A 12,773-nucleotide genomic window follows, 5' to 3' on the forward strand; every position below is an offset into this window, starting at 1 on the left:
TTGTGTACACAGTTGTGTTAGAACTGACATATTATCTCTGTCTAAATAGACTTGTGGGTTTTTCATATTATGTTGGCACTCCTCTACCCTGTTTTCATCATTTTGCAATGTTTGTGTCATCTGTATGCTTGTTATGGAGGTGGAGAAATGTTTTGTGACATTTTAGTTTGCTGAAATTCTTATGTTTCTGTTCGTATAAATGTTTCCACTTACAAATGCTTACAATTGCAACTAAACAGTAAATAGTACTGTTCATACAGTACACCTAGTACATTGCCCATGCATTATAAATGCAGGTACACACAACACATGCACGCGCACACACACACACACACACACACACGTGTATAAATATTCAAAAGGGAGTTAAAACGTGTATTTTATAGATACATGCTACCCATATACACATTGAATATATTGCCAACAGTACTACAACCACCACACTCCATAACCTTGTTCTGCTATACACACACACATGCATACTTATTGTTATAAAAATAATCTTTTTCAGAGAGATTAGCTCATCTAAACGCTATGCGAATGCACAGGTGTACAATAGCAGGATGTGGTAAGGTAAGTGTTTCGCGTTTAGAAAGTTCATTCTAAACTGTGTAATAATCAGAATTCTATAAACTTTGCATTGTAGTCCCTTATACTTACAATATCTGACCCTTTTTTTTTCCTCTTCTCTACAAAGGAATTCAAACTAAAACCTCATCTTGCTAGACATCTTGCAACAGCCCATGGTCTCGCCATTCGTGCAGGCAGTCCTCGGCCAATGATGAAAACTCGAGCAGCATTCTGTCTTATTACCACACCTCTAACAAGAATCTCTAGGAGATTATGCAAAGATATACTTCGACCAAGACATGCAGCTCGGTGTCCTTTTGTTCCCATTAATATTGCAGCGATAAAGCAAGAATGTGAGTATCATCTAAACTTTAGTTTGTCTTTTACAGTAACTAATCAGAAATAAAATGATTCCAGTCAACTTTTACTATAGTAATACTGAAATATTCAATATACTTTTCTCATTGCTATGCAATGAATGGCAGTTGTATCATGGAGGTGAAATCCTTTTAGAACTGATGACTGCTATCATTAGCTTACACAGGAGATTTCCTTCTCTGTTTAATCACTACAGTCAACATACTTCAAATGATATCTTTATTTTTTTTCATTAGTAATATGATTTACATTGAAATTATGTGAATCCCAATCCAGGATGGGATAATTTAGTTATATTTGTCATATAATCACTCTTGTAATAACTCTCTCAGTTGATTAACAGTCATAAGATCTGCATGAACCTGATCAGAATGTGACCAATACAAGTCATAGGTTCTTATGTAATCAGAGAGAAAATAAAGCTGTCAAGCAGAAACTGATTATCCACATATTCAATGAAATGTAAAATTCTTTAATTTTGCTTAAATATTACTCTCTGAGTGGTTGGCGTTAGGAAGGGCATCCAGCTGTAGAAACTCTGCCAAATTTAGATTGGAGCCTGGTGTTGCCATCCGGTCTCACCAGTCCTCAGTCAAATCGTCCAACCCATGCTAGCATGGAAAGCGGACGTTAAACGACGATGATGATCATGATGATTACTCTAAAAAAATAGCCAATTTTCAGCTGCAATGAATAAGATAATTCTAGTGTGGAAGCTTAGTGCACATTATTGAATTTTCACTTGTATTTGAGTGGATATAAAACAAGTGCACCATGAAGGTAGACTCTCCTGTTGTCTGTAATTTCTTGCTGAGCAACCTGCACAAATGATTTGTTCATAGTGATCAGAAAGTGTTTGCTGTGCATCAACTCATTCACTCCATATAATCAACATTGCCTGTACAGGTGCATGGTGTGCCTCACGTCAGATGACAAAGTGATCGCAGAGTAACATGAAATGAAGTGTTTTGCTCAAGGACACAACAGACCATTTAGTCTGGGAATCAAAACCGGGTTCTTGCTATCATGAGTATGATACTAAAAACATATAAAAATAGCATGAAACACTGGAATTCATCAAGATCTTTGAAAAAATTCACACTCCACCAGTGAAAAAGAGTCTCCGATATTAATTAAGCTGAATTTACTAATCACCCAACAGTAAATGCAAAAACTGGAAATGAAGTAAATTAGAAAATAAAATATATCAAGAAATATAATTTTATACAAAAATTGTTTCTTTCATGGAAAGGTGTAAAATATATCATATTCTATATAATGCAATCTTAGAGAATGGAAGGTCTGTTTCAACTGGCTGTTGGCTGAGAGTATTAGTGTTTGTTTATGTGTGTGTGTATATATATATATATATATATATATATATATATGTATGTATATATTTATTTTGAGATGTACTCGCATAGCAAGTGACTTGATTTGAGATCGTGTGCTGAAAGAAAAATGATTGCAGCATGGAAGGTGTTTATAAGCCATTTATAAACACACAAAAACCGTTAGATTCACTTCAACATTTAGATTTAATTTGCCAAAATATTTTTGTCACTTTGAAACCGTGATCTGTTTGCTGACGAAATTCCATGCTGCATCTCTTGGTTTATATATATAATTATTCCTCTTGTAGATTTTTGTGATGTTTCATTTTTTGTTTTTTACATCCCTGATCCTATTTCTTCCCCTCTTCCAAATTGATATTTACTATTGACCATGCCTCCACCCATGTTCACCATTGACTGCATTCACCTCTATCCCCATCTCTATCTATCACCTAACTCTTCTTTCACTCTGTCCAATCTTTTGGACCACTTATATTCACCTTCCTGTAACTTGAGAGTATGCCCTGACACCCCCTCTTCACCGGGTCTTGTCTTGCAAGTTACTTCGGACAAGTTGCTTGTGCCTTGTAAAAAGCACTATGTGAAGCAGTGAAATCATGACAGAGCAGACATTGGAAGTTGGTGCAATCCTCTGGGTTATTGACTCCTGTTGACCTGTCCAATCCATGCCAGTTTGTAAGGAAGACATTAAACAATTGCATTGCAACATCTACTCAGAACTGCAGCAGTTACAAACATTTCATGATTTGTTATATTGTAAAACACATCGACAATACTCTTTATTATATACCAAATCGGGTCACCACTACTTATTAGGGCTACCATCTGCGTAATAGCTCAGCTGATTCTGTTTGATCTATCCCATCAATTTTACTGTTTCAACTGAAGTGTACAAATGGTGAACCATTTCCATTCACACATGAGCACACATCGATAAGTGAATTTGCTTCTTGTCTCTAGATAACCAGCAAATTTCCTTTTGTACTGTTGAATTATTTAACTCCTTCTTAATTTTGTTTCTGATTTATATCCAATGGCAACTCTTTCTGTAAGTTTGACCAAACTGAAATACTGGTTAAAAGTATTTGAATAGCAAAGAGGCGATAATTTCCAGATCATATCTTGCCCTGTGGGCATATTGTCTTGCACCCCTCTCTCTGTATGAAAATAACCGACAACATTACTCAGTAATCACACTTTTTATACCTCATTTTGTTTTTTTTCACTGACTTATAATAAGGCTTAAATATTTTTTGCACTATGTCCAAGAACAATCTTATTTAGATAATGGCATTTCATTTTCTTCTTGTGCCATCATATTGTTGGTGTTTCATATAGGAAAACTCAGACAGAACTTAAAAATTTAGTATTTGGGCCATAATTCTGGAAATGGGTGTGATTCTAGTATTTTCCTAAAACCCATTCTTTTTAAGGTGAAAAATGTCCGAATTTTGTCCAGCTATTCAATATACTTTTCTCATTACTATGCAATGAATGGCAGTTGTTTCATGGAGTCCATAATTTGTTCTGAAATTCCTTTGTATATTTTCTGCGTATATTTGTTATATCTGGAGCACTTTAATTGGGATAAACAAAATGAAATAGCCACTGCTTTCTATGTCATTGGGAGAAATGTTTGGTCTGGACTTTTCAAAAAAAAAAAATTATATATTAGTTGTAACTCTAGATTGTTTCTTTCTGTTGCTACCTTTTAAACAGTTATGCTTGTTAGACTTTTCACTTGCTACAACTACTGAATCTGAAGGGGTATCTATATTTTTATATATGCATATGCAAATCCAAGCAGTTTCAGGTGATTTGGTTAGCATACAACCTTCCCTAGAAAAGCTAACATAAAAAGATACCCTCTTCACCTTTTCTCTACAAAACCTTGCTAAACAATTTCCCAATCATTCATCTTAAAAAGTGTAACCCTGTGGTATTTTCTCTTAAAATCTACAGATCTAATTTATTAAAAGAATATTAATGCTATATAACTTCAATTTTGGTAAAATGGATATAAAAGTGACTTTACCCTTTTATCTCAATGTCTAATCTTTTGCTCAGAAATTATAAGGATTATCTACATTATTAATTTCATTTCATTTGCTTGTTGCATAGTTTTCTTCATTGTTTTAACATCATTACCATTGAAAATATCAATAGTAACATGTTTAGTTTTTTTCTTCTTTTTAAAATTAAGCAAGAACTGCAATAACTTCCACTTTCAACATGTGGTCTTTAGTGGTTACCTTTTGGAAACCTGTAACTTAACAGGATTTTTTGAAACTAACATTTAAATACTCATCAAAGGGTCTTGATGTCAGTTGTAAAATTGTTTCATTGAAATAAAATATTTTAAAAGAAAATATTTGTGATAAGTTCATATATAGATCCCTAAACTTACACATGAATTAAGAGGCAGATATTTAAATACTGGTTGCCTGGTCTACTACTCAACTGCAGAGTAGCATCAGTTTTTAATTAGAATTTTGAGACTGAAAGTGCACATTTTAAGCATGCATCTTCGTAGATAATACTCCAGTCCTCTTTTACTTTTCAAGTAAGCTTCTTTTATTTCACTTAATCAAAAATCAGCATTCTTTTCATTAAGATATTTGAAGGTTTTATATAGTAGTGAGGGTACTAGATTGGTGAGAGGGGTGGGGGGAATGAGGTTTTTACATCAACTTTAAAGAAATCGAAATCGAACCGAATTCAACAACTGGCACCCATGCCAACCTCTCCTTCATTGGACACCAAACTCTGCATGCTAAGACCTGTTGGGGCAAGTGAAATCGAAATCTTAATTGAACCATATTCGATGACTGGCACCTGTGCCAGTGGAGCACTAACAGAATGACAGCAGTTGTATATGATCAATTTTTTGTCACAGTGTTAGGACATCCAGCCGTAAAATCCTTGCCAAAATACTTCCTGAATGAGGTTCTACATCACTGGATGTTTAAAATTGCACCTCCTTAAAAACCAATAATTAAACCTTTTATATCATGAAATACAAATGTATCAACACTGCAATGAGAGGTTTTTATTGGTACAACAATGATTGTAGTGTATCAAGTGTATTCACAGACATTGGTCTAGAAACAGCACAAGAAGACCCCTTGTAGAACTCACTGTTTCTCACAAAGTATGACCAATACTGGAAATAGACAAGGCAACTGATGGAAAATTTCCATAACACACTTGCACTAAGTCAGAGTTTGGTCTTCAGTTGTTGTTGACTTCATGTTTTCTTTTCTGACCTATTTCCAGCTATGTTTTCATCACACCGTCATTGATTTTTTTTAATCCCCTCCCTCTCATTCAAACACATATGTATTCTGCACATATACAAATATTCAGTCATACTCCTCCCCCCTCACACACTTATATGGGTGGAGTGTATTGATTGACTTCCTGATTCTACCAAACTAAAAATAGCAAGGTCTAAAGAATGACTTCTCTGATTTTTTATTTTTATTTTTATTATCTCATTTGTAGATATATATTTATGGGAGATGATTACAGATCAGTTTCTCTGACCGGCCAGAGGATTTTGTGACTGGCTAACACAATTTCACATAGTTTCTTTATTGCTGTGGTTTTTATATTTTGTGACAACTGGGCTGTTTGGGCTGGGCAAGGTTAACTCAGTGATAATTTTTCAGCTTGACCTACAATCAGTGTTTTATTGTTAGTATTGTACAGCACATAACATTACAACCAGCATTGTACCTCCAAATTAAATTGCTGAAAAGTTCAGTCTTGTACACTCTGGTTTATAAAAACTAAAAGACGGGGTGTACTGCTATCTAGTGCATATAATATGTATGTATATATATATACACACATACACAGACATACACTAGGTCATGGTAGGTTTATTTCTTTGAATTGTTGAATTTTGTGTTTATATTTGTTACTTGATACTAAGCTACATTATTGCAATAATGTTTTCACTTATCTGAAAATATTAGATATTAACAATTGTTTGTTGGAAATGTAGAACATGTTTTTTTCTGAATTAAGTTACTTTTAAGCTGTGGCTGTCTCTCATGCAATAGTGCCAGCCTACCAACCAATTTTTAGAACCCATCTCTATATGTACTGTTGTATCTATAGCCGAGATACTCTCAAGTGACCCTGATCACCTGACTAATTGTGCACCAGCGTATAATCCAGTTCACCATCATATCTAATAGTAGCAGTTTGTGAATTTTGTGTTAGATTCAAGTCTTCTTTCAAGCATTCCCAAGGGATTTTATGCTATATGCAATATTGCTCTTTATACCCCACAGGAAGAAAGTCTTCAGTTGAGACCTCTCGAACCCAGTATGTCATGGCAGCCCAAGTTGTTAGATAGGTTACAAAATTTGTGTTTTCATCCAGTCATTCATATGGGTGCATAGTTTAAATTACCTGGGACAATTATTGATTACAGTTATTTTATGTGAATAGTTACTTTCACTTCACGTTTCATCTAACATGAAGTATAGAAACTTGCAAAAAAAAGCAAGACTTTTTTGATCCTTAAAATCTTATGCTTTTCATCTCTAATATAATGGAAATGATGACAAATGTTCAATTTTTTTATCACCTTGAATCTCTTTACTTTCTCGGTGATAATCAGTTTATACTCAGTCGCCAGAAACCAATTGTCTTTTACCTGCCCCTGAGTTCTAGTCAGCTCATTGTAACCTGTATTGTCAGTGCACTCTTTAATTGACTGTGTCAACTTATATGTATTTGGGGGCTTAGCTATCTTTCTTGCCACTATCTGCATGTCTTCCTTCAAGAGTACACAAGACTGTACTCTTTATTGTTTTGACATATTTCATTCCAGTTAGTACTCATAGAAACTAATAATCTAAAGTGGAAGAAAAGATTTTCATTTTGCTTCAGCTGTTCACCCATTGTCAAGTTATACCTAATATAACATATTGGCAATTTGCTTTTTGAACTCACTGACTGTATATTACAACCTTTGCTCCTTCACATCTCTCTCAAACTACCACACTGTACTTTTCCCAGTACATTCTCCATCAACCATCAACAATTTACACGAAGCATTTAATCAAATACACATTTAATCAAATACATTTAATCAAATCTGCTTTCTCTATTACCATACTGCCCTAGAATCTTGTGTGTATCACTCTTATGTCTAACACTTTATACATTTCCATGCTTGCAATTCACTTACAAAGATATTATTTTTATTAATGCACTGCAGTATTTGTACTCTTTTGGAATATACAATTGTACAGTGTTTGTTATCTGTTAAAACAATCTTCTATTGTAGCTGCCGGATTACCAATATTTCAAGATGGTTCTCAAGGACACCTCATTGATGCATTGACAGCTTCCACTGAAAAACGCACTGACAATAATGGTAAATTTTTCCTCTTTTATAAGTTCTTTTTTATGATTATAAAGTATTTGCCGACAGCAGTTGGGAACTTCCACCAACATTTTCTGGTGCAGAACATTTTTGCAGCTTTTGTATTTGCTGTAGAAATCTGCTGAAATGTAAATATTTACATCTACTGTACGTTGCTCATAATTTATTGAAAGACAAATTTCTAGCTATTCTGTCTCATTCTATGAGCAATGGATTGAAGATCAGTAGATGATTGCATATAGTTGTGCTCCTTATTAAAAGATTTACTGTCTTGATAAAGTGCCTCCCCATTAAATAGTAGTAACTGTAAATTGAATAAATTTCTGCAGAAATATACATATGTTAAAAAGAAAAAAAGAGAAAAAAAAAAGTAATCCTTGCATGAAAATAATGTTATTGATTTTATTGTAAGAAGTGGTGTAGTTTTACACAGAATACAAAATTGGTGTATCCACTTTATCTATCTCAGTATTGGGAAGGCCATATTAAAAAACTATTTACAAAGAAAAACCAGCTGACCTTTTTTTTTTTTAAATATATTTTCTAAAACAAGCAAAAAATAAAGAAAGAAAAAACTTCTTTGTTGTTTCTTGTTCAATTGAGCAACAGTGATTTAAATGTTTGTATTTTATTGAAAAAAAATTGAAACTGTTTTTCTCACTGGGGATCACAGATCCTGCAAGGAATGGCCAATTATTTGGTCAAGATTTTTACATTGTCACGAAACACCTAACAATGAACTGGTGCTTTTCTATTTTGACCAATTGTTAAACTGCCAGCATGCTAACCAAAGCTACTCTGCTTAAATAATGTTGTCTTGCTGCAACTTGTGTGCAGTAGTAATAAACCCCGGAGTCAGCAAGTTGTGCGTTCTGCAGGATTTCACCAGGTGAAGTTTTCCTCATTCATGCCTTCTTCAATGCTACTATTCTCTCAAGCAGTTGTTAGTATTTCTTATTTGCCTTGTGGTTCTTTCGACTTCCCTATTCTCACTGATCTTCCTTCTGATAGTACATAGTACAGATTCTATCATCACTGAAGAAATGGGCTCTGTTTCAATGTTTCTTGGCAACCTAGGTCTTCATTGTCTCCCACACAGTCACCCAAAATATTAGAGAAATGAACCCCCCAAATTGGAAGTTTAGGACTAGTGTTTTCTAATCTATTTACAAACTTTCCTCCACCACTACGTTTGCATGAATCCTAGATGAATAATATGATTTAATATTACACCTAATTTTCAGCTTAGTTTGTACTGATGAATAATTATTTGTTTATAGGTCAGTTGCGGTTAACAGAAGGTGGCAGCAACCGACTATCTATGAACATCAAAGCAAAAACCCCTGCAACTTTAGAGTCCATTGTCTCTCGTCTTGGAATAGATATAAAAATGGAAAAACCTTCTATGTTCTGCAGACCAGAAGGTGATCAAAGAAAGCAACCACAGAGGTTATCTTTCCCACCAGTCTCTTCACCTATGACACGCTTACCAGGTGAGAAACTTTTTGTGTCTATTGTGAGGATTGTCCATCACCAATGGAACTATACAAGTTTGCTCTTGTTTCACTTTGCGCACATGTCTGGTTGACTCCAAAATTTGCTGAATTGTTCCTGATGTAGACACAGTTTTCCCTCCCCAAAGAAACTAGAATGTCTTTTTCACTGGCATGTCAAGTCTAGCACTTCACCAGTTTAAGCATTAATAATGATTTCCAATAAAGATCCTGTGGTTGCTTGCTTAAAATGATATTTAAAAAAATTAAAGAAACACAATTTAAAAAAAAAAAAAACATGGATGAATTTTCAAAAAAAAAAAAGTAAAGAAAAAAGCAACTAGTAACTATTTTATCATAGGACCATGTTAGGGTGGGCTAACCAGATTATTTTGATTTTCCATTAACTAGTATTTATATTTAGCTATAACCCCTATCTGTGCACTCCTTCCCTTTAGTTTCATACTTTTGTCTCATCACTTAGAGGGTTTCACTTATCAACTCAATATAATTTGACTTCTCAGTTTTTAATTAAACATTTGTCAGCATCTGCCACTAATGTTACTGTTTACCCTGTTTTTTCTTTGTTGTTTTTGAAGCTGGTTTAATGGTCACTGTAATTTATCAAGCTCCTTAATTAAAGTATATTAAAGTATATTTCTTTAATGAGACTCATTGCTGTCCAAAAGCATTTTTGTTCTAGATGTCATTTGGTATCTAAGGAACAAGCTATTTTTGTGACTGCAGTAGAACATATATTACTATTTATTGCAAAATGTTTGCCTTCTGCCTTGAACAGTGCAAACTAAATATTGCATATGGAAATACTCTTTCCTTCTCATATTGGAATTAGGTACCTGTTTCCATAATTGTGTATTTGTGTGTGTATCTCTGCACTTGATGTTTCATATTTGTCAAACCTGTCTATAGAGTGATGCTTTCTTATTCTTACAAATATAAAGGTATATTTTTGTGTGTTGTAGTTGAATCTCTTACTCATCTCCTCTTTTTCTCTTTTCCCTCCTCTCTCTCTCTCTCTCTCTCTCTCTCTCTCTCTCTCTCTCTCTCTCTCTCTCTCTCTTTCTCTTTCATTGATATTTCAATGAAGTCTTAAGGCTTAGTGAATATTTTGCTTAGAATCTTGTCTTCTGAATTGTAACAGAACAAAGGCATGTAGTTGAGCAGCTCTGTCCTGTGACATTCTGAAGCAAGTACATAATTGTCTGCTTGTGGTGTGACAACCTAATAAAATGTAATCAACTTCATATGGGACTTTAATCAATGTGTAGCCCTGTCGCATGTATCATCTTGTTATTGCCTCAGCAGACTCTTAAATGTGTTTGCTCTGATAAAGTTTTAAGCCTCAACAAATATCTTTGTTGTCTGTATAGTATAAAGTGTAAAAAGTTCACACGCTCTAATACTTCTCTGCTTCCAGAACCGAAGATGGAACCTATAGTCCCCCGAGTCTCAACAAGTCAGCCTTCCATTATGAAGAAGAGAGGATATGAACAAAGCAATGGTTTGGATGGTGAGTAAACTACTTGATCACCTCACTACAGAGATAAGAGATATTTCTATTTTTAATTAGTATTCAAAAGTGTACTCCATCTTTCTCCACCTTGTTTTTTTTTTTTGTTTTTTTTTCTTTTATCGCTATGGAATGATCCAGTAAAATTGTTTAAACTCTGACTTCAAGTGTTTTAATTTGCAGAAATTTGTGAAAATTTTTCCCTAGTTTAATTTTTCACATATTTAAATGGGCCCAAAATTGCTTGTTGATGTTAATTTGCAATTAGAATTTTTAAAACAATATAGTGAATAAAACTCACCAAACATTTTAAACCATAGTTTCCCATTCTTGTAAAAACAGAACTGTAAATATAAATCTCTAAATTAAAACAAACAACTTAAGAAATGGAGAGAAAAAGATAATACAAAACTAAAACCATAGGCATCTAAAAAAAAGCACATGTATTTTTTTAAAGATGGTGTCATTTTATCGTTTTTGTATATGATGTATCCTTGTTTATGAACCATTGTTTTGCATGAGTATAATCATTGTTTTTGGTTTCCAAACATTTGTATTGTTGGTTATTTGCTATACTTTGCATATGAACTAAAGGTTTAACAAAACCAAATCTGTTAATTTGTAAACATTACCTATTCCCTTTGCATGTTCTTTTATTTTACAACATTTCTCCTATTTAAGCAATGGAATGAACCACCACGCCTGTTACAAATTCAATTATTACTAAAAGATAATGGTTTGTTGCATTGGTTATGAAGTCCAAGATTTGTAGAGGGTGGAAATGCAAGGCTATGGCAATCATTTGTTTTTAGGCAGTGTAGTTAGCGGTTAATTAACTCTGGTTGTGAACTGGTCTTGTCAACAAATTAGTGCTACTTCATAGTAGCCAGCAATAACAAACAACAGCATTACTAGTGGTGATAGTGATATCACTATGTATAAATAAGTTGTAAAGTCCATACATTGGTTCCTGTGTTGTGTGTGCAAATGTATTTACAACAGGAATTCAGGTGGAAGTTGTTAGATTCAACTTACAAGAGTAGTGTACGATACAAACAAGGTATTTTTTCAAATGTAATAATGCTGTTAGAACAGCAGAAATAATGGGTGAATTACCCATACCAGGTTTAAAAAGTTGTCAACAAACAGTCATGGGACTTGAACCCGCACCTCCCAAGACTCCAGCTGAGTGCTTTACCGTTAAGCTAAACTGCCTGCAGACATATTCATCTGCCGATTTAGACACTAAATAGCTTATTGAACAACATGACATGGCTGTTCAATAAGTTATTTAGCATCTAAATTGGTGGATGATTGTCAGCGGACAGTTTAGCTTAGCGATAAAGCACTCAGCTGGAGGCTTGGGAGATGTGGGTTCAAGTCCCATGACTGTTTGTTGACGACAACTTTCTCCACCTTGTAAGAGTAATTCACCCATTATTTCTGCTTACCATCTTGTTTGTATCTTACAAGAGTAGTGTTTTTTTTTTTTTTTTTAACCTCACTCTTTAATCAACTTATTTTTACATTGTCAGTAGGTGTATGAAGTTGTTTCCATTCCTTGTTAGAAATTAGTTGTTTTGGTTGCTTATTTGTAAACAATATAATCTCTACAGCTAGTTTTCACTACTATTACTAACTTTCATTTATATCTACTGCACTAATACTAATTTTACCTAGGTACCTCACAGCATTTTATGAAAACTGTAGACTCTGCCTCATTAGAAGACTGCATGTATTTTATTCCAACATGTTATGTATTTCAAACTGTTGTTTTCATTCATACGTGTAAAACCACGCATCCTTTGGCTGAATGTATTGTCACAATAACTTTTTTTTGGTCTTTTCCAAATTCAGTACCCTTTTATAATTTTTTACTATCATTTTTTTTTTTCTTTTTACTTTTGCACACTGTCATTAATCTCTCCTCCACATGAGTGACTTCAAAGTTCTCTTAGCAAACTTTAACAAGGGTGAGGAATAGCAGTCATGAAAGAAGGCAAAAAATTAACATTAGGCCTTTGTATAAATTTATAAATACT

At 33.9% G+C, this 12,773-nt stretch overlaps 1 protein-coding gene across 7 annotated transcripts in view; it reads left to right on the top strand.

Moving 5' to 3' along the window:
• Positions 1 to 12,773, top strand: part of LOC106882880 (metastasis-associated protein MTA3) — an 89,210-nt gene that overhangs the window by 68,759 nt on the left and 7,678 nt on the right. For 4 of the 7 annotated variants that reach the window (XM_052967496.2, XM_052967492.2, XM_089351486.1 and 1 more), the window contains 5 exons: positions 512 to 573; positions 698 to 923; positions 7,609 to 7,698; positions 8,988 to 9,200; positions 10,639 to 10,731. In XM_052967496.2, coding sequence (XP_052823456.1) covers positions 512 to 573; positions 698 to 923; positions 7,609 to 7,698; positions 8,988 to 9,200; positions 10,639 to 10,731 — 684 coding nt within the window. The remainder of the gene's footprint in view (positions 1 to 511; positions 574 to 697; positions 924 to 7,608; positions 7,699 to 8,987; positions 9,201 to 10,638; positions 10,732 to 12,773) is intronic. The other 3 variants (XM_052967495.2, XM_052967494.2, XM_089351487.1) reach the window with 1 other exon arrangement.

The sequence above is a fragment of the Octopus bimaculoides genome, chromosome 4 (genome assembly GCF_046866305.1).
Source record: "Octopus bimaculoides isolate indiv1 chromosome 4, ASM4686630v1, whole genome shotgun sequence".
Classification (NCBI taxonomy): Eukaryota; Metazoa; Mollusca; class Cephalopoda; order Octopoda; family Octopodidae; genus Octopus; species Octopus bimaculoides.